The 21333-nt window shown below is 51.2% G+C and overlaps 2 protein-coding genes across 7 annotated transcripts in view; one reads left to right on the top strand and one right to left on the bottom strand.

Annotated features, from left to right (window-relative positions):
* Nucleotides 1-8488: 8488 nt before the first annotated feature.
* Tmem106c (transmembrane protein 106C) lies at nucleotides 8489-14579 on the top strand. Of its 5 annotated transcripts, none has more exons than XM_052161301.1 (8): nucleotides 8489-8599; nucleotides 9137-9327; nucleotides 10550-10613; nucleotides 11212-11371; nucleotides 11460-11600; nucleotides 12416-12465; nucleotides 12911-12964; nucleotides 13884-14579. In XM_052161301.1, exons 2-8 carry the CDS (start codon nucleotides 9147-9149, stop codon nucleotides 14014-14016), a joined length of 783 nt encoding a protein of 260 aa, XP_052017261.1. In that variant the 5' UTR covers nucleotides 8489-8599; nucleotides 9137-9146; the 3' UTR covers nucleotides 14017-14579. The 5 variants fall into 5 exon arrangements, with proteins under 5 accessions (XP_052017261.1, XP_052017264.1, XP_052017260.1 ...); XM_052161304.1 differs by having other exon boundaries at nucleotides 8490-8599; nucleotides 9076-9327; XM_052161300.1 differs by having other exon boundaries at nucleotides 8490-8770.
* Nucleotides 14580-19898: 5319 nt separating this feature from the next.
* Nucleotides 19899-21333, bottom strand: part of Col2a1 (collagen type II alpha 1 chain) — a 28954-nt gene continuing 27519 nt past the window's right edge. For both annotated transcript variants that reach the window (XM_052160678.1, XM_052160679.1), the window contains 2 exons: nucleotides 20854-21096; nucleotides 19899-20410 (listed from right to left, as the gene is read on the bottom strand). In XM_052160678.1, coding sequence (XP_052016638.1) covers nucleotides 20264-20410; nucleotides 20854-21096 — 390 coding nt within the window. In that variant the 3' untranslated portion in view covers nucleotides 19899-20263. The remainder of the gene's footprint in view (nucleotides 20411-20853; nucleotides 21097-21333) is intronic.

Below are 21333 nucleotides of genomic sequence, written 5' to 3'. Positions count from 1 at the left end.
GAGAGAGAGAGAGAGAGAGAGAGAGAGAGAGTCCAATGCTTTGTGCAAATAACATCTCCGTGGCTCATGACCTCATGGTAAAGGAATTCAAGCCCTTCCCCAGCCCTGGACTGACTGGACCCCAGTGGTAGCCTCTGACTGCAAGGATCTCCCTGTTTCAAGGTGGCTTTGCCAGCGGCACCAAAATCCCTTCCTGCCCCACCGTGCCAGAACAGATCAGGCCAGCCCCTGACCTGCTGCTTCAGGAGAGTCTGCGTTGTGTGGGCTTCCTCTGTCACTCTGCTGCTTCCCCAAACCCTTCTGAGGAGGGTTACACTGCCAGTCCTCTTGAGGGTTTTGACAGAAGGGTCTGCATCTTTTGTCGCTGTCTACTAGCCTCTTGCGCCCTCTGGTGGACGGAACCAGGAACGGCGTGCGCCCCTTTGTGCGGCCGTCTTGAGTCCAATCGTCTCGGACTCCCCCTGCTCTCAGTTCCTGCTCTCCTCGATTTGGCTACCTTTCAATCAATTCCTGTTCAGTGGGTCCCGGGAACATGACATGTGATGGGGACACTGTGTGTAAGTGTGACGCTGTCTACTCTCTGGCAGGCTCTTCTGTAGGTTCCAGTGGAATCATCCTTGTCCTCAGAGAGTTTCCAGCCCAACAGGACACACAGCCTGGCAGGCTAAGCAAGTGACACAGGAGCCAGAGAGACAGGGTCCAACACAAACTGACCAGACATCACAGCAGCAACAGTTACCTGAGCAGTGCCTGGTGTGATCGCAGTGGGGATGTGTGATTCTCTGTGTGCTCTCTGTGTGCAGCTGTGTGAGCATGCGTGTCTGCGGAACAGGGCAGGAGGCACGTCGGACACCACAGGGGCTGTGCTTTGACAGCTGTGTAGGGGATGTCGGGGTGGGGTCTACAGGGAAATTAGGTAGTTAGGTGAGGTAGGGTGACCTGGAGGAGAGAATATCGGCCCCAGGCATGTTCAGGAAGCTGTGTGTGTGTGTGTGTGTGTGTGTGGTTGGAGTGTGTGGTGCGTGGGAAGAGGGCAGAGGGGAAACCACCCCAGACTCTGTAGGGTTCAGATTCACACTGGGGCAGGGAGGAGCCTTTAATATGGGGGCTTTAATATGGAGAAGGAGGAGATGACCTCACGTCCACGTTACAAAAGGACACTAGACTAGACCTCCAGACCCACTGGACAAGGGAGAAGGCCTGAAGACAGGCTGGAGATGCTGTGGTCCTTAGATGAGAGCTGTGTGAGCTAGAGGGTGGCCCCATCACTCTGGGAGTCTTACGCACATGTCTGTCAGATGGGGAGAGGCCACCCAGGGAAGACGGAACAAGATGACATGTTGGAGAGCCTGACCCATGATGCCCACTAACTTGGCACAGTTAGTCAAGCCAAAGATGACTAAGCCAAGAAGGCTCTGAACTTGCCCAGGGCCTAGGCCAAGGATGCAAAGGACCTGACAGCCACCTCACACTGTGGAATGAAGGGGTGGGGAGCCCTGAGGATGGGGCAGGGACTCTCCTTTACTAAATTCTCCTGCAGTCACTGCCCTTCGTCCCTGGTCACTGCTCTGGCCCCTGCACTCTTTGTCACCTTCTTGGGTTTGCCACTGCCCCTCCTTCTCTGTCCGCTTTCTCAGAGTGAATCTGTCTGTCCTTTGTGTGGCTGCTCTCAGGAAAAGGTGGGGGGGGGGGCGGGGGGCGGCAAGAGCTTTGTTGACTGAGCCTGAAAGTTCACTATCCCTGGACAGAAGCCAATACAGATAGGGGTTCACGGCAGGTTTGGGGTGACTCAGATGGGCTTCTAGTTTGTCCCTGTCACCCAGAAAAGGAATTCTGGGATGGGGAGGACTGACTGGGGAAATCAGTTAGCAAATGCCTGGGTTTATTTACTCTCTGGAGAGGTGAAATCCAGGGAGCCCACTTCCGGCCCTCGGGCACAGTTCCCAAAATTCGCCAGTGCAGGCAAGCCTTTCTTTCCACAGCTTCCCCAGTGTGCCAGCTGTGGGGATCTAGTCTGGGGCCCCGGAAGGCGTGGAAGGGAAGTCAGTTACAGTCATGTTTGCTCGCCATCCTCCTTAAAGAGTGCGGTCCTCAGGTGGCCGGCAAGGAGAGGTCCTAAGGCTAAGCCCTGCCCCTCCCCCAAGCACCACTACGTGGTGCCTCCTTCCTCGCCCTGGGTATAGTTCACGTTTGTACATCAGCCAGTTGTCCCCTCGGTCAACTAGCAAGAAAGTCGTAAGATGTTACTGCTTGGGAGCTTGCCTGAGTTTCTGTCCCCTCTTCCAAGGAGATAAGCCAGCCCTTTGGGTTTCTTTGATTAGTGTGAGGTAGAGTTGTAATTTCTTGAATCCAGTCCTTTAAAATGTTTTCCGTGAATGGTTTTTAGCAGATTAAAGGGACAGATGGTGTTCGGTGCTCCTGGGTGCTGCTGAGGACCCAAAGCGAAGCTGGAGTCTTGGTAACAGTGGCCTCAGCGAGGGATGCAGACTCAGCACCCCTGCGGGGAAGGGGGCGGGGTTTCCCACCACTTCCCAGGGCAGTGACCATACCACACCAAACATCAGGGCCTCACCAGGGCCTAGCATCAGCTGGGCCTGCCAGGGCAGGGGTAGGGATGGGGGTGGGGGCGGGGTGGGGGTGGGGCTGGATGGGGAGGGGTGAATCCTTAAACTCTGAGTAGAGAGACCTGTGGGAGGGAAGTTCAGTGTACCACGGAAGCAAGAGGGGCCCTTCCCTGACCTGCCCCTTGGGCTTGAAAGAGCATGTCCCAGAATTTGAGGGACCTTGGAAAGGGAGAGTTGACCTCAAATAATCAAGGAGTTTAAACCTCACACTAGCCACTTGTGGGACGGCTCTGAATTGGACATTTAGTTAAATAGGCTTCCGTCTGGGTCCTTGGGGTTGTGGAGGAACCACTAACACCCACATGAAGCTAGGCTACTCAAGGCACAACCTGAGCTAGGGCTGTGACACCACACGCACCTGGGGTGGCCTTCCCAGTCCTGTACTCAGCTCTGCCCATGCCACTCAAGTACTGAGGAACCTGGGTTGGTGGACCGACTCGGCGTTTGGCTTTGGCAGGTGGAGGGGCCTGGAGAGTGCTGTCTGCTCCTTGACAGGAGTCTGTTGATAGCTCAGCTGGGGCCAGAACTTCCCTGCATCAGTTCCCTCCCCAGGAAAAATGGACAGAACAGAGGCTTCCTGTCCCGGGTTCTATAGCTGCAGAGCTCCTAAGTGTAGAGGATTCTCTCTCTCTCTCTCTCTCTCTCTCTCTCTCTCTCTCTCTCTGTGTGTGTGTGTGTGTATGTGTGTGTGTGTATGTGTGTGTCTCCCTCCCTTAGCCCTACCTCCTTCCTACTCCTCTTCTTCCCCCTCCCCTCCTCTCCCTTCCCTCCCTCCCTCTCCCTCCTTCTTGTCTCTCTTCCTCTCCCTCCTTCTCCACCTCCTCCCTCCCCCTCCCTCTCTACCCCCTCTTCCCATCCCTTAAAGAACTGCCCTTGGCCTTCTCTTTGGAGACTCAGGAGCTGCGGGCTGCGAGATCTCAGGTGCACTTGAGAAAATGACAGTATAAACAACGTAAAAGGATCTCCTGCCCCTTCAGTCTACAGCGGCTTCAGCACAGGGTTAAGGCTCTGCTCTCTGAGCATCTGCGAGTAGGCAGATCTTTCTGTCAACAAGGAAGCAGCCGTCTTGGTGTTTTGCACTGCTGAGTGTCATCTAGTCTTATATCCGTTTCTCATCTATGGACAAATGACAGGGGCAGAAGAAACGGCCCTGAAGAGCAGATGTAAGTTCAGGCCCTTAGTTCCAGTAAATTGCTTAGAATTCTACAGAGTAAGGAGTGGGGAGGATTCTGTGATGAGCAGAGCTCCTCCCTGACCTCTAGGCTCTCCAGAATGAGCAGTAGTCTCAGGGCCTCACTCTCCTCAGCCTGTGGGGTTAGCACCCATGATGGCTGTGGAGAAACTGAGGAGGATGGGAGTGCGGAGGTGCTCGGGTGGCCCCACTCTGCCCTGGCCACCCGGAGAGCCCCAGTGAGCTCACGTCTACAGTTACCCCCACTGCTAACAACAACTGGGCTACTGAGACAAACCTGGAAGCTAGACACTGGTGAGAAATGATGGTTGTCTCCTCAGGAATGCGCTAGCCAATTAAGACTCTCAGATGGCCCAGGAAGATGCTAGGAATACTCCCCCAGGCCACGCTGGCCAGCCTCCAGGCTGGGCAGTTGTGCAAGCACTCACACCTGGCTTCCGGGGCGAGCTAGCATTGGCCCAGGTGTGTGGTCTATCCCCGCCCAAACCTCATCTTCAGGAGCAGACAGTCCGAGCCTCAGGGTTTCACTGCTGATATTCCGGGATCCCTTTCTTGGCCCACCAACCCAACCCCTGCCTCTTCCTGAGCATGGACTTTGTGCTCCCAGCCTTTGAAGAAACCCCCAGCCCTCAGTATTCTAGGTGATTCTTCCTGTAAATGAATTATAAATTCTAGCTAGCCCGTATAAAAGACACACAATTCAGGTATTTTATTTATAAGCTGCGCTCCTAGACTGGGTGGGTTTGAAGCTGTTCCAACTCACATCCCAGCCGTCTGTCCCTTGTAACTGGCTATTTCTCCCAGCCACGTGCTCATGGTCCTCTCGTGGCAGCCGCCTCCTCTCTCCAAGCCCTCTCTTCTCTTTCTCCCATCTCCACCTGAGATCCCCAGCCAGGTCACTGAAAACCCAGCACACCTCTATCTGCTGCCTGATCACAGGCTTTAGCCTTTTATTTTTGTTTGCTTGTTTGTTTTTTTCGAGACAGGGTTTCTCTGTGTAGCCCTGACTGTCCTGGAACTCACTCTGTAGACCAGGCTGGCCTCGAACTCAGAAATCCGCCTGCCTCTGCCTCCTGAGAGCTGGGATTACAGGCGTGTGCCACCACCACCACCACCAGGCTAGACTTCAGCCCTTTTTTATACAAGCCTGATGCTGCTTGTATTCTAACACTAATTTGGGACCCAGAAACTGGATGCCCCAGAGAGGAGAGAGTGACCCTTGCCCCCAGTGAATTGTGATTGGTAAATAAACTTGCCAACAGTCAATAGCTGGGCAGAAGAGACATGGGTGGGGTTTGGGTTTCTGGCTTGGGATTGGAGAAGAGGAAAAAGAAGAACAAGCCAGAAGAGAGGAAGGAGAGGATGCCATGGGTTAAAGCGTGGCCCGTGGGCTGCCCAGCTACGGTTAAGGGCAGCCCAGATGGACTATACTAAATAGTAAGTAATAACGTAGAGTTAGCAATAGGAGAGTAGGTTCCAACAACACAGGGGGGGGGGGGCAGCTGCCCAGCTATTGAGGCTTATTGTGAATGTAAAGGCTGTGAGTGCGTTTTTCATCTGGGAACTCAATAACCAAAGGCAGGGCAGGGTAGAAACCTTGGCCCAGAATTTTAAATATTTAATGCTCCACTTCACTGACAAATTAACTTGAGCAGCAAGGTTACATAGCATCATTTGGTGTACATGAGGATCTCCGAGTGGGGACAACCAGATCTTGGGGGCCAGTATTTAGCCTTTGAATACCTAGCAGCACCAGACAAACCCCAATGGCTTCTTCTTCAGCTAGCAGGTCCAGCTGCTGCCTTCTGTGTCTCTTTCTCTGGACTCCCACCATACTGCTTATCCATGTGTGGACAGCAGGGTTATGTATGGTAGCACCCGCAGGGTGTCCAGCAGAGGCTACAACATGCAGTAACACCTTTATGAGAGTGGACTTATGAGAGATAGCACTTGATCCCTTCCTGTTGCAAGGTATTTCCTATCCATTCACATTGAGGCAGTGAGAGGCCAATGATGGGAGGGGAGAGAGGAGGAGGAGCTAAGGAGGGAGAGACACACCAGTGGAGAAAGAGGGAGACATGGATATCCAGATGGCTTCAGATGTATTTCTGGTGTTTTGGAGAGGTTAGAAATATTGGGATAAGGCTTTGTCATTGTAAATTGGCATTATGAAATTGGGAGTTTTTTTTCTCTCCCCCCCCCTCGGTTTTTTTGAGGCAGGGTTTCTCTGTATAGGCCTGGCTATCCTGGAACTCACTTTGTAGACCAGGCTGGCCTCGAACTCAGAAATCTGCTTGCCTCTGCCTCCCAAGTGCATGCGCCGCCACTGCCCGGTGGATTGGGATTTTCTTATACATAAATATATTTGGTTAACTAATCAAGTGTAAGAGTCATGATTTACCAGATACTTGGAAGGAGTGGGTGCTGGGCAGAAGCATGGGACTCCCACCATTTACAGAGTCTATGTCAGAGGGGAAACACAGCTGGGATGCTGTGAGAGCTAGCCTGGAAAGATTGGCTCGGCGGTGACAGTGAGAGCTGACTTGAGCGGGACACACCGGGACTTGGCGCAGGGGCCTGGCGGGCAGTACTTATTTCCCACTACACCTTGGTAGAGAACAGGGCCATTCCACAGGTGAGTCACTTACCAGGAGCATCTTCATGGCGTCTTCATGGTCTGGGGTCCCCTTTCTTGAAGGGCCATTGTCCTAAGGGCTGAAGCTGGCAGAGCACAGAAACTACATGGCCTATACCTTGGGGTTAAGGCAGTCTGTACAAATTAAAACCAAGTCTCTCATTGGGCATAGTGGCATGCCTTTAATCCCAGCATTTGGGAGGCAGAGGCCAGACTGCTCTACAGAGTGAGTTTCAGGGCTATATACACAGAGAAATCCTGTCTGAAAAAAACAACCAACCAAATCAAACCAAACAAAATCTCCAAAACCAAGACCAACTAACAGACCAAGTCTTCTTTCTTTGTGCCATGTCTGTATTTATTAGGATCATGTCCCACTGTGAAGGCATGAAAACTAGGAAGATGGCAGTCCTGTCAGGGACCGGATTTCTTTTATCCTTCTGTCCAGAGTTCCACATAGCCCCTTGGTCACAACATAGCTACTTTGATCTCTAATACCAAGCTCACAGCTCAGATAGGAAGAGTCAGAGGATAAGTTGAGTCTCTGTGTCCTTTAAGGAAATACAGAATTTTGACTAGAAAAATTCTACAACCTTCCCCTAAACTGGCCAGCATAGTATCGCCGGATTCACTAACTGCAAATGGGAGCTGAACAATATGTTTTTAGCTTAGTCTTTATTTCTCCCAATATCATCAGGTTTATTTAAGTAAGAGACATAGAAGTAGGGCTGGAGAGATGGCTCAGCAGTTAAGATCATTAACTGCTCTTCCAGAGGTCCTGAGTTCAATTCCCAGCAACCACATGGTGGTTCACAACCATCTGGGATCCCATGCCCTCTTCTGGTGTGTCTGAAGACAGCTACAGTGTACTCACATATGTACAATAAATAAATACATCTTAAAAAGGTGGTGTTGAGACATAGAAGGAGTATGAAAATGTCACAGAAAGAGTTGTGTAAAAGCATTTCAGGAAATGGATGAGAGACAAAGGTGGAAGTCAGGTTGCTCTTGGTTTCGTCTAAAGGCTCGATGAACTAACGGTGGCCAGCAGTTAGAGATGGGTCTAGACAATTATAAGGACCATCCACATGTCCTACCGTGACATACAGAAACAGGGGAGGCCTGTAGTAGATGGCCAGCCTCTCTCCGTTCACACGGGTCCCTCATCTATCTACTTTTAGAATATCAAAAAAGTCTTCTTGGGCTGGAGAGATGGCTCAACGGTAAACGGAATGACTGCTCTTCCAGAGGTCCTGAGTTCACATCCCAGCAACCACATGGTGGCTCACAACCATCTGTAATGGGATCTGATGCCCTCTTCTGGTGTGTCTGAAGACAGCTACAGTGTACTCATATATAATATTTAAAAAATAAGTCTTCTCTTGCTGTTCTTTCTATGTTTTGGTTTAAAACAGGGTCTCACGTTACTGGCTGGCCTCAAACTCAAGTTTTAGGCTAGCTTGAATTTGTGGCGATCCTGCTGTCTCTCAAATGCTGGGAGCCCCACGCACCATTACACAGGGCTCTCAAAGTCAGTCATCTTTAGCCCTCTTCGCCGGCGTCATTTCGCTTCTGCAGCACTTCAGCTTTCGAGGAGCTCTCAAACCCTTTATGTCTGTCACAGGTGTTTTGTGGATAATGGTCCTGAAATAGGATCATCTTGCAAAATTGAGCTTTCGGCTTCATTCTTTTGACAAGCCTGCAAGACTCCAATGGAAGCTGCCCCTTATCACAGCGGCTCTCCATAAGCTCTTAGGCATTCAGATACCGGGACCTAGGTCAGGTTCTGGGTTTTGGGGTTCTTTATACTCCGAGTCCCTGTGCGGAAAGAATGGCTTTGGCCGGCTTCCTCCTGCACAGAAGCGCTCTGATCCGGAAGTTCTAGGATACAGAGAAGCGGCGTTCTGTCTCCGAGCTCCTCCGCTGTTCTCTGTCGCCCTCTACCGGTGGCGATGTGCGCTGCAGCTGCGCGGCGGAAGGGCTGCTCTGGAGCTCAGGGCGCAGGCGCAGGAGCTCGCCCCCCGTCCTCGGGCGGGCTTGCCACTCTGCGCCTGCGCACGGGCGGAGGCGCGCTGGAGACTCGCTGGAGCGGGCAGGTGGAGGGAGGAGTGGTCCCGGGAGTAACTGCCAGGAGTTGGTGCGCCGCAGGTCCGGGGGCGCCCGCGGTCCCTGGGCCTTGGAGGCCTGAACGCGTTCGGAACGTGGCATTTTTTTTTTGCGGGGGCGTGACCTGAGCTCGCCTCCTCGGCTAGGAGTGGAGGAGAATGGGGATCGCTGAGGCCTTTAATTAATTTGGTGCCTGTTGTTTGTTTGCCCGAGGTGCAGCCTGTTTGCCTTTTGAATTTGCAAACGGGAGGGGTAGGAAGGGGTGGGGTGGGGTGGGGGGAGCACGAGGGGAGATGGGGTCTTCCAGGCAGAGAGCCTCATCCAGAGAGGGCCGTCCCGTTTCCTAGCTTGGGGGGGGGGGGGGTTGGGGAATGGGGTGGGGGGAACAAGACATAGGTCACTGCTGCAAAATGAGGGCCGCTGTAGCAACTGCCAGTGTTGCGCACAGGCACACATTTAGAACAGCAGCTTCTCAGTATTTTACACTTCTTGTAGAAGTGTTTCTTATTTTTCTCTAGAGCGGCCCCATATGGACACTAACACGCGCTCACCACCTCCACTCCCATCTCCCCTACGTAGGAGATGACACATGGGGTCTCAGCACTCCTCAGCCCTCACATTTTGTCAACGAAAGAAGGATGACAACCCGGAGGACTTGCTGGCCGATAGAGATCAGGAGGAAGCCATCGCTCAGTTTCCCTATGTGGAGTTCACTGGGAGAAATAGCATCACCTGTCACACCTGCCAGGGAGCAGGCTACATCCCAGCAGGTGAGACCTTCGGCCATCAAAGAGGCCATCAAAGCCTCTGGTGTCTGCGCCAGCCAGCCCTCCATAGTCATAGTCCTGAATTGTCATAGCCCTGAATTGTCGCCAGCTCCGCTGACCTGATAAACGGACAGACTGCTGGGGTTTGGTTTTGTTTTTTAAATCTTACACTTAGAACTCTTTTTTCATTTCTACTCCTTTTATTAATGCCTTAGTTTCTTTTTTGGTTGCTCTGACAAAATACTATGTCAAAGACAATTTTTGGGATGAAGGTTTTATTCTGATTCACAGCTCCAGGTCACAGTCTATCACTGAGGACAAGTTACACAGACAGCGGGAATTTAAGATTGCCTATGTCACATTGTAGTCACAGGAAACAGGGAGCAAGGAGTGCTTGGACCCAGTTCCCCTTCCCTTTCCATTCAGAGACACTGCCTATGAAATGGGTGCCATCCACATTTAGGGAGGGTCTTCCCACTTCAGTAAACCCAGTTAAGAAAATCACTCACAGACCCTGCCGCTGGGCTGGCAGGCCAACCTAATCTCATCTGTACCCATTGGGACTTCTTCCAGGCCATTCTAGGTTCCTGGCACTTTGGAATATTTATTTCTCAGCTGTAGGGTTTGTTGACAAGGATGTTTCTCTATCGCTCTTGCTCATAAGGACAGCCACAGTATTGTGGAGGAGCTGTTCTGGAAGTTTCTTTACAAAAAAGGCACCAGTGAGCAGTAGCCAGAGGTCAGCAGAATTCCAGGGGGTGGGGAGTGGCAGTCCACTCAGGAGCGTGGCCTGGATTACGTGTAGCAACAGCTGCCACTAAGTTGACCCTAGAGGTTGGGGGAGACACAAAGTTTAGAGCTATAAGAACCTTGGAAACCATGCTCCAGATGAAGAGAGACAGTGGCTTTGAGACCTTCAGTGACTTTGTCAAAGATGGCGGCGAAGGCAAGAGCTCCCCCAGCCTCAGTGCCGTCGCCCCAGGGCGCTGGCAGAAGTTTTATAGTTTGTGGCGGTCTCTGTGGGTTTATCTGTTTCTCCCCCCACCCCCGGCTTTTCTTTTCCCATTTCTATGTTTACCCGTTTCTTCTTCATTCGACCAAAAAAAATGTACGTTTTAGTGTCTAATCCCAGATGAATCTCTGCTGTGGCAGTTGGCAGCGAACTGTGGCGAGAAGGGCCACCCATACGTGGGATTTACAGAATGAGTCTTTGCTGCTTTTCTAGAGCAAGTCAATGAGTTGGTGGCTTTGATCCCCCACAGTGACCAGAGGTTGCGTCCTCAGAGAACGTGAGTTGACTGGCTCTCATCTGCTAACACCTGTTTCTGTCCCTGACTCCTCTCTGTGAAAGAATACCAATTGATTGTTTGAGAACGATGTCTCTTCTTATATCAGCCCCATTTCCGTATTTCCTTCATCTACTTAATTACCATTACTTATTTATTTATTTTTGTATTTATTTCTTTGGTGATACTGAGACTTGAACCCAGGATCTCTTGCTTACTAGACAAGCACTCTTCCACTGAACCCAGCCCTCCTCATTTCCCTTAGAACTTTTGCTTAAGTGAAATGTCCCTGTCTGTGTTACAGTCTGGACAAAGAAACGTGAAGCTAGAAGTGTCTTAAGGGTCAAATGAAAGGACGGGATTGGAGAAACAGGCTGTCCTGAGATGAGCAGATGCTTAGGAGACAAGAGCATCAGTTGCTCTTTGGAGGGCGGATGGTGTTCAGAAGGGTTGAAGGGCCTTCCCTTGCCCTGTTGTTCCACGCCCAGTCTGTGGTTCCTGATCCTGTACGCTTCCTTCCACTGCTCAGTGTTGTGGTAATCAGGATCATTTAGGCTCTGGTATCTGACCGCCCTCCGTGGCCTTGTGCTGCCGTTTGCAGGAAACAGTATGTCCTCCTGTCGGTCCTGCTGTGTCTCCTGGCATCTGGCCTGGTGTTCTTCTTTCTGTTTCCACACTCGGTCCTCGTGGACGATAATGGCATTAAAGTGACGAAAGTCACGTTTAATAAACAGGACTCCCTTGTGGTCCTCGATGTCACGGTAAGATGCAGGGCCTCCCTTCTGCCTTGTGCACCTGCCAGCTTGGACCAGGACACTTAACTCATGCTTCCTCCCTTGTCCTTTCCAGGCCACCCTGAAGATCAGGAACTCCAACTTCTATCCTGTGGCCTTGACCAACCTGTTCAGCCAGGTTCAGTACATGAAGGCCGTGGTCGGCTCATACACGACCACAAACGTCTCGCTCATTCCCCCTCGGAGTGAGCATCTGGTATGTCGCTGGTGCCAGGCCTCTGCCCACATGCTAAGAGGAGAGCAGGTGCTGTAGGAATGCCGTGGTTCCTTCCCACTCCTCTCTCCCGCCCAGGGAAGACCTGGTGGACTCTGTAATGATGGGAGTTGGGAAGGGTCAGGAACAGCTAGTGTTTAAGTATTTGGACAGTGAAAGAATTGGTAAGAGAAAGAGAGTCACCAAATCAAGAGGAGGTGGGATTATAGCCTAAAGCCCGAGGCCCCTAGGGAAAGGGGCCTGAGGTATTTATTCCAGACTCCTAGGCTGTTTAAGGATTGTAACTGCCCGCAGTTACATTGAACAGGTTACCTGGAAGGGAAGCTGGGGATATATGGGAAGGCGGCAAAAGGAGATGGATACCAAGATAACACCTGGTGCTCAAGGTCTCAAAGTTTAATGAAGAACTCCAAATATATAGGCAGGGGAAACCTCTTCCCCCAAAGGCTGGAAGCTTCTCAGCAGAACCAGTTCAGTTGCCCCGCAGGTGGCCAGGGTTTCCCAGGAAGCTGCAGGTCCTTGAAGAACGACAGGCTTCACCTTGGTCTGAGCACTCCACCCTAGGTGGAGGGGATTATGGCTAACACAGGAGTTCCCGCTCAAAGGCTGGGAGAGGAACTTCACATTGGTCGATGTCAAGTTCCTGCCAGGTGGCATGGCACCCCAATAAGGCTCTCTACAAAGGATGATCTTTGTATGTGAAGGAAGACTGGTCCAGCATCTGTGGGTTGCTACCATTAATGCTGTATAACAAGCTTTCTTATCACAGGCTGACGCGGGCCCTGTTTTATTTTCAGGTGAATTTTACGGTGAAGGCTGAGGTGGGAGGCCCGTCGTCCTATGTGTAGTAAGGACTGAGTTCTCTGTTGTGCTACCTGCCTGGAGAGATCCAGAGTCCTCCTCTATTGACCGTGTCCCTGGCTCTCCCGGAAGCACCAGATTTGACCTGTGGACTCCGTAGCTTTGGCTTTCTGCAGGGGTTTTGGGAGGAGATTGACTCAAGTTCTGAGCTTTCTAAAGAGAGCATTAACCTCTAGAAACATTCCCAAGCCCCAGAGTATAAATAGACAAAGGCTTTGAAAAGCAGGGGTGTGGTGTGGAGGGTTGCGAATGTCGCTTTGGGGGGCTCGGAAGCAGTGGTCCTTGGCAGTGTTTCGGTTTGAAGGATAGGCATGGGAAAGAGAAGGTACCCCACATAGTTTGACAGTTTAACTCCACACTGCCCTGTAAGTCTCCTGGGAGATGTCACTGTCCAAGTGACCATGTCCTGTGTCTGCGTTTGCCACCCACAGCTTCTACTGCACACTCCCTGCCATCCGGGTACACAACATTGTGATCTTCATGAGGTGAGTCCCCGAACCTCCCTCCTGCCAGCCTTTGAGCCTGGGGAGGCCATGAGCTTCCCACGCTGGCTGGAGGCACGAGGCTAACTGGCGACGGGTTCAGCAGACCCCTGGTGTTCTCTCTGGGCGGAGTCCAGAGCCCCTGCATGGGCTGCGAGACTCCCAGGGAAGACGTAGACACGGCTAAGAGCGCTGGTTGCTTTTCTAGAGAACCCGGGGATGATTCCCGGCATTCACGTGGCAGCTCACAATTGTCTGCAACTCCAGTGTCAGGGGATCGATGTGTCCTTCTGGCCTCTGTGGGTACCACACATACACAGTGTGTACAGACACACATGCAAGGAAAGCAGCTACACACATAAAGTAACTATTTTCTAAAAAGTTAAAAGAAATATTCTATATGGAATGGACTCTAGTTTACATGGTGTAAGTACTAAGTGTTTACTCTCCGGCGACAGCCATTAGTGTTGGGACTGCGGCTGTTCACGGTAAAGATGAGAGACTCTAGTGCACACGTTGGAAATCCGAGGGTTTGAGTGAGGTTTCTCAGCTTTGTCACCAGTGACATTTTGGGCCAATGAGTCCTTTGTTGTCGGCAACTGTGGGTGCTTAGGCATGACTTCCCCTGTCTCTGCTTGCTGCTGGGAGCACTCACCTCTGCTCAACTCGGTTGCGATGACCCAGAGGTGCCCAGATGTTGGCTTCTGTGGGGTAATAGCATCCCTGGTTAAGAAACACTGACCCAGAAGGTTACTTCATGACAAGACTTTTGGAGTAACCAGAAAGGTCCTCTGGCCTCCTGGTTACATAGCCACAAAGGTAGAAGCCTGGGCCCCACTGGGCAGTACCCCTCAACTCGTAAGAAGTTAGCTGGGTAGTGTTTCCTGTTTCTGTAGTCTCTTCATGGCTTTCTTTTCGCTAGGACTTCTGTGAAGATTTCATACATCGGTCACATATCCCAGAGCGCCTTGGAGACACAACACTATGTGGATTGTGGGGCGAATTCCACAGCTGTTCAGAGCCTGCTTTTGGTTTCCCGGGGGCCACACCTGTAGAAGGAAGCCTAACGTCTAACATCTGTCCGGATGGCTGGCCCAGCGTCCGTATGGTGTAAGAGGAGGAGGAGGCTGCTCTCTCAGCCCACAGAAAACACCTCCTGCACTTAGGGGAAAGCCTCCCTTCCAATGGAAGCACTGCCCAGCGCCTACTCTGTGCTGAGCAAATACTTAGCGCTCAACTGCAGTTTGAAGATTTGCAGTCAGGTATTTTGGCTGTGCTTTATAAGTCGAGATGAACCAGGGTTCTAGGTTTTCAGACCAGAGTAGCATGATGGTAGGGTGCTAGTGCAGCTGCAGACACATGGGTGTGAAAAACAGCAGCAGGGCAGGGAGTCCTGGACACCCATGAGGAGCCCCTCAGTGGCTGCCTTTGCATCTGTTCCCTAATCCCCGCCCCGGCCCCGGCTTTTCAGAAAGGTTTTGTTGTTTCTTTTCCTTCCCCATACAAAATGATTACAGTTTCCCCCTAAGGGTCTATTGAAGGGCTTGACAGACCTTTGATCCACTGGCTGGATATGGATTGGGAATTTGATAGAAAAATAAACCCTGCTTTTGATTGATCCGCACTGCCTCTGACTGCCTGCGTGCCTTCATAGGCACCTGTGAGAGAGTCTTCGAAGAGCTGCTTCCTCAGGGGCACACCGAGGCTGTGTTGAGGGAAGAAAAGAGAGGGGCACCCCAACTGTGTCTTCCTCGGTTCCCTCCCCCTCCCCCCCAGGAGCACCTTCCCAGCAGCCTCATGGTCCTGTGTGCCCGGCAGCAGGTCTCGGTTCTGGAACAGAGCACACAGTGCCCCCTGGAGACTGGAAAGCACAGACAGAGATGCCTGAGGAAGGAAACTGCTGGGGGTGGGGGGAGCAGCAGCCTCTACTAGACAGACTCCTGTGCACTCTGACCCCGCAGCAAGTGGTCGGGTCCAGGGCTTGGTCGGCTGAGGAGGGCTTCAGTCTCCCGCTGCATGCCAGCTAAGCAGCAGGTGACAACGATGCAGCTTAATCTGGCTTCATTTCCAGTATTTGCCTAATGACTTCACACTTTGAATCTTCAAACTAAGATGTCATAACTAGTCCGTTGATAACCATGATCTAGTTACCAAAAGCAGGGCTTAGCACTGTAACTGCTAGTTGAGTTGCTGGCGTGTCCACAGTACAGGTACCGATCAAGCACACCACTTTAAAAAATGGCATCCTTAAAACAGAACACACCCTGCATACAAGAAAATGCTGATGCTGAATTCTTCAGTTTTCCCATTTCCCTTTCTGGATGAGGTGTGTCTGTCTGTCTGTCTGTACATGTGCATAAAGGCCATGTGATGTCAGGTGTCTTCCTCAGTTGCTTGCCACCTTATTCTCCGAGACAGAGTTTCTCACTGAACCTGGAAGTCACCAGTTGTCAAGAGCCTGGCCAGGGAGCTCCGGGGTCCACCTGTCTCCCCCTCCCCGTGCTGGGTTCGAGATGACACCACATGTACAGCCTTCACACAGTGACGGGGACCAGACTCATGTCCTCGTGCTTCTGTGACAGGCACTTGGTCAACTGAGCCATCTACCCAGCCCCTGGTTTTTCTCATTTACATAAAATTCGCCTCTGAACCATTTTCTCTACAGTTTTGTGAAGGCTACACATTCTGGTACTTAGCATTGGATCATTTGTGTGACCCTGTGCCTCGGTAACATCTGCTGCTTGATATTACCGTAAAACCCAGTCAATGCCAGGTAAGAGCAGCTGAAGCCTTTAAACACACACAGTTGATTCTGGTCCAGTGCTGCGAATCCTCAGATCTACTCACATTCTTAGCATCCTAAATGCCACTTTAGAATGCCCTGCGTGGTTTAGCATGGTCTGTGTGTGTGTGTGTGTGTGTGTGTGTGTGTGAATGCACACACAGATAGGTGCTATGCATGTGGAAGCCAAAGACAACTTTGGGTGTTGTTCCTCAGGCCTTGTCCTTGTTTTCTTTCTTCTTTTTTTTTTTTTTTTTTTTGTTTGTTTTTGTTTTTGTTTGTTTTTTTGTTTTTTTTTTGTTTTTTTGGATTTGGTTTTTTTTCAAGACAGGGTTTCTCTGTGTAGCCCTGGCTGTCCTGGAACTCACTCTGTAGACCAGGCTGGCCTCGAACTCAGAATCTGCCTGCCTCTACCTTCCAGAGTGCTGGGATTACAGGCGTGCACCACCACTGCCCGGCTTTGTCCTTGTTTTCTGAGATAGTCTCTCACTAACTTGGTGCTCATGAAGTGGGACTGTTGTGGGGAAATATTAAAAAAACAACTGGGGACTGGAGAGATGGCTCAGCGGTTAAGAGCACTGACGGCTCTTCCGAAGGCTCTGAGTTCAAATCCCAGCACACAACCATCCCTAATGAGATCTGACGCCCTCTTCTGGAGTGTCTGAAGACAGCTACAGTGTACTCACATATAATAATAAATAAACCTTTAAAAAAAAAAAAATGGCAGGCTTCCTGAGCTACTGCTAGGCTACTCTCTGTCCCGGCATTGTCCTGGCAGGCTACTCTGCCTGCCAACTCTCAGGTGTGGCCCGAGCTCCTGCGTCCACTTCCTGAGTCTACTTCCCGGTGGCCAGCGGCCATAACACCCAGCAACCTGGTAGAGACAAAACTCTTGCTGACCTGCAGGCTTCCCGCACTACTGCGCACAACTCTGCCCCTGGGCCTGTTTTTATTCGTCATTTTTAATATTCTCCACAACATGAGACAAGGACCCTGGATCTGCCGGTCTCCTTCAGCACCACCATGCCTGGTTCTTGTTTTTTATTTTATGTGCATGAGTATTTTGCCTGTCACCACACGTATTCAGTGTCCTGGAGGGTCCCCTACAACTGGCGTTACAGGTGATCATGAGGTGCGATGTGGGTGTTCTGGAACATCAGTCAGTTGGCATCTCTCTGGCCTGTTCAGATTTTTAAATGTGGCTTCTGGGGTTTGGGGTGTTTGCCCTTGCAGGCCAAGCACCTTGGTTCCCTGCATCGCTGCCTGCACTGTCCTCTCTCTTGACTTCACACTGCTGATGCCAGCACCTGACAGAAGAGCCACTACATACAGAAATTTCCACTGATATATCTACACCGTCCCCAAAGCATCAAGGGCTGCTGTATGCACCGATTGCACCAGATGTGCGGATTGCAATTTCTGACACATTTTGTCCAGTCCTGGGTAGGAATTTTTGTCACAAGCCATTTATGCCTGTCAGGCCATGTATAGGCCACAGTTTATCTCCAGGGGTTATTCTGCCTTTCTAGTTACCCCGCCCCCACAGGACCTTCAAGATCTCTGATGAGTATCTTGGGGACTCTAACCCAAAGTATGCAACAAGCCATTTAAGGACTCTGCATGTTAAGAGTTCTGTATAAATCAGGAAGCCACAGATTGTTTCCTCTGAGCAGAATAATATTTCTTTTTCTTTATAAATAAGATTCTCTACTGCCTTGAAGACACTATGTCCCTCCAGTTATTTAGAGGGGACACTCTTCCAGGAAGTGTCCAGTGCTTTACTGATCAACCGAGGAACTTGAAAGTAAGTTTTAGCCAGAGCTGGGATATCTGGCGCCTAATCCAGAAAAAAACTCCTTTAAAGGGAGTTGGGTTTTTTGTTTTGTTTTGTTTTGTTTTTGTTTTTGTTTTTCCCCAATCGAGAAGAATTACAAGAGGGAAACAGGAATTTACCTGGTGCTGTTATTCTGCCTGGAGAGACTGCCTGCTTTCCTGGGGGCATCAGGAATCAGTGATTGATTAACAGGCCTGGTTGACTCCATTCCGATTGATTAACAGGCCTGGTTGGTTCCCTTCGTCACCGGGCCGAGCAGTGCATGCTCCTTGGTCTCCCCCTTCTAGCTTCTCCCGCCACTCCTCACTAGCCACTCGTTGAGAAACTGTTGCAATCTTGTCTAGGTCTTCCTGGGTAGGAAGAAGGTAGGCAACAAGGAATTACCCAGGACCCTATGGCTTCCCACAGAGCTCTGAGCCAGCGTCAGGGTTTGCTGGATGTTTTATTCAGAGCAGTCGCTGTCCTGTTGAGGGTAGTGGAATGAGCCTGGGAACTCTGATCCTCCAGTTAGATTGATTGACAGGTTAGGTGTGAACTCTGCAGCTCTTCAGCTCCGCCCACTGTCTAAGCCCTCCCAAGTGCCCCGCGTGATGGGCGAGCCTTCCCCCCCCCCCCCGCCTTGCCGCTATTAGCTCTCCATAGATAAAGGTTGCTTCTTTTTCCTTATGAAGTAGTTATAATTATGTGGGAGGGTGTGTATGGCATTGGGACTCCATCGTGGGGTTGGGGGGGGGGGGCTTGCGCCCGCTAGGGAAGCTCTCTCCCATCGAATTTACCCTCCCAGCACCAATCCTGTGTTTTTAAACAGCACACCATTTTACTTCCTTGGGTTGTCAGGAGCTCGCTCTGCTACTGGCGCTTCATTAAATTAATTTTACACCACACTTTGCACATTAATACAAGTAATCTCCCCCAATTCTTTTTATTTTGTTTTTTAAATTTGTTTAAAAGAAAAGATTCCAACTTTAAAAGAAGGGAGCGGGATGGGATAGGGGTCAGGGAAAAGTGTGACTGTCTTGTTTAGGAGCTGTTCCAGGTATCTTTTGAAATTCATTTCCCAAAATACCGCTGTCGTGGAGCGTATCTCCCGCTCACTTCGCACGCCCCCACCGTGTGCGTCTAGAGGAGAAGGGAACGCCATGCTCGTTTCCGCCTATTTCACACCCAAGGCATTGGAAAGAAAAGGATACTGGGCCATAGGGAAAGGGAAGGTTTTCCGTTCCTCAGCTGGAATACGGAGAAGGTTGGGAGAAGCTTTGAGCACAGATCTAAGGAATGAAGAATGGAGGCGTGGCAAAGAAGGCAGGGGCGTGGCGAGGGAGACAGGGCGGGATAAAGGAGGCAGGGGGCGGAGCCTTACTTTCCCCAGCTCCTTGCCTCAAAAGCTTACAGAAAGATGCAGAGAATCTTTGAGGTTGTTTGCATCAATGACCTGGGGATTTACTCTCGTCCCCTTTGTTTCCCCTTTCCACCCTACTTTCCTCAAGCGTATCCCCCAACTCCGCACACTAAGACCTCAGTGTGCCCTGCCTCTTCTCCAGCCTGCTGGGGAGGTGTGCTCCGTGTTCACTCTCAAGAACGAGGTCATCCCTCTGCTTCCTCCGACTTCCCAAACAATGGATCCAGTGTTTGAGTGCAGTGCCCCTCAGAGGTGTGTGCGTTGAGGCTTGCTCCCAGGGTGATGCTCTCGGGTGGTGGGACCTTGAGAGCTAGGGCTCTGGGGAGGTCCTCAGGCCACGGGGACAGAGTCTCAGAAGGGTTTGTCCGACACTGGTCTCTTTCCTTTCTGGCTTGTGGCATGAGCAATGGCTTTGACCTGTGCTCCAGCTACGACTTGCTGCCTTCCCCAAGGTCCAAATCAATTCAACTACCTAATCTTGTTTAAAAAAAAAATCCAACAAAAGAGGCATTTTCTGATCCTCCTCTGTATTATCATTTTGGCCCTCAAAACCACGAGCCAAAATAAACCTTGCTTTCCTGATTATGTAACCCATGTCAGGTGTCTTGTTTCCATAGCACGAGGCTAACGGATACAGTTTGGTTTTTGGTTGTCACTGGATTCCACAAAGTGCCTAAGTTTACAAGAGAGGCAGGTCGTATGCGTGTATGAGCGGCATCACCAAACAGGTGGTGACCCCAGCATCCTGGACTGTAAGGTCCACAGACAGTCCTGGGACCATATTTGGGCATCCCTACAAGACCAAGAACTAGGAAAAACAACCAGAAGAGCAAAACACAAGTCACCGTTTCCTTTCCAATGATTTTTTTTTTTTTTGGTTTTTAATATCAATTGATGTTTTAAAAAATACAGAGGTGTTTGACACAGAATAGCACCATTGTGTAGGACACACAGTCGCTGCGCCCAGCACCTGTAGGGGTCTTCTGGCTGGGCTGGGAGCAGTCACTTGGGGGGCGTCTGATTTACACCAGATAGTTTCTGTCTCCACTTTGACCCAGAGGTCTTACAGGAAGACAATAAATAAATAGAACATCGAGATTTTATTTTGCAGTCTGCCCAGTTCAGGTCTCTTTGAAAGGGGAGCACAGTCCGGGCTGTGAGGGGAAGACAGTTGGGTGTCATCAGGTCAGGTCAGCCATTCAGTGCAGGTCCTAGAGTGACTGCAGTTGGAAGGTATTTGGGTCCTTTGGGTTCGCAATGGATTGCGTTGTTTCGGGGTTCAGGGCTTTACAAGAAGCAGACAGGCCCTATGTCCACACCAAATTCCTGTTCGGGCCCTCCGATGTCCATGGGCGCGATGTCAATAATGGGAAGGCGGGAGGTCTTCTGGGATCGGTACTCGATGATGGTCTTGCCCCACTTACCCGTGTGTTTCTAGGCAGAGGAGGGGGGCACGTTATTCGGGCGAAGCCTTACAAGGACCAGCTGCCCAGCACCCCCAAACTAAGCAGCCACGAGGTGGGAAACACTCTAGGTAGCTCACTGGACTTTCTCTCCATTTGCCCACGCCCCTTCCTCTTCAGTTGTCTCCTTAATGGCAGAGCCCCCTCTATTTGTCTTCCTCCGTCCCCATCTCCGCAAAGACAGCCTCTCCTCTCCTAGGCCATTTTCTACGAATACTTTTCTAAGAGTCACTGAGCGTACCAGCATCTTCATTGCCTCTGAATGAAGAAGTGGACAGGCCAAGACAGTATAGGCCCCTCCCCTGCCCTGCCACTTAGCTTGGTTCCCACATGCCCCCGTGACTCAAGCCCCCATGAGGCCCGTCATTATGGAAACGTGACATCTGTCACAGGCCGACCTCAGCCCCCACTCACCGTGCAGCCGTCCTTCAGGGCCGTGTACGTGAACCTGCTGTTGCCCTCAGCCCTCATCTCTACATCATTGGAACCCTGGATGAGCAAGGCCTTCTTGAGGTTACCAGCCGCTTCGTCCAGGTAGGCGATGCTGTTCTTACAGTGGTAGGTGATATTCTGGGAGCCCTCGGTGGACAGTAGACGAAGGAAAGTCATCTGGACATTAGCGGTGTTGGGAGCCAGGTTGCCGTCGCCATAGCTGAACTGTGGGCAGAGGCGGGAGGGTGTGAGACCTGGGGCCTAGCATCTGCTGGGATCAGAGGCTAATGGCGCATTCGTCTGATAGGGGCTTGGAGCATCTGTCAGGTGCTGGGGCGGGTGTGGAGCAAACTCAGAGGACTTCTCCAGCTCTAATGGGGGAAATACTTTCTCCTCTTTCCTTCCCCTAGAGCCTAAAGGGACCCTGCGGAGGATGTGGAGAAGGAGCTAAGGCACCGGAGC

The sequence above is a fragment of the Apodemus sylvaticus genome, chromosome 17 (genome assembly GCF_947179515.1).
Source record: "Apodemus sylvaticus chromosome 17, mApoSyl1.1, whole genome shotgun sequence".
NCBI lineage: Eukaryota > Metazoa > Chordata > Mammalia > Rodentia > Muridae > Apodemus > Apodemus sylvaticus.
This window is presented reverse-complemented; position numbering and strand designations above follow the sequence as displayed.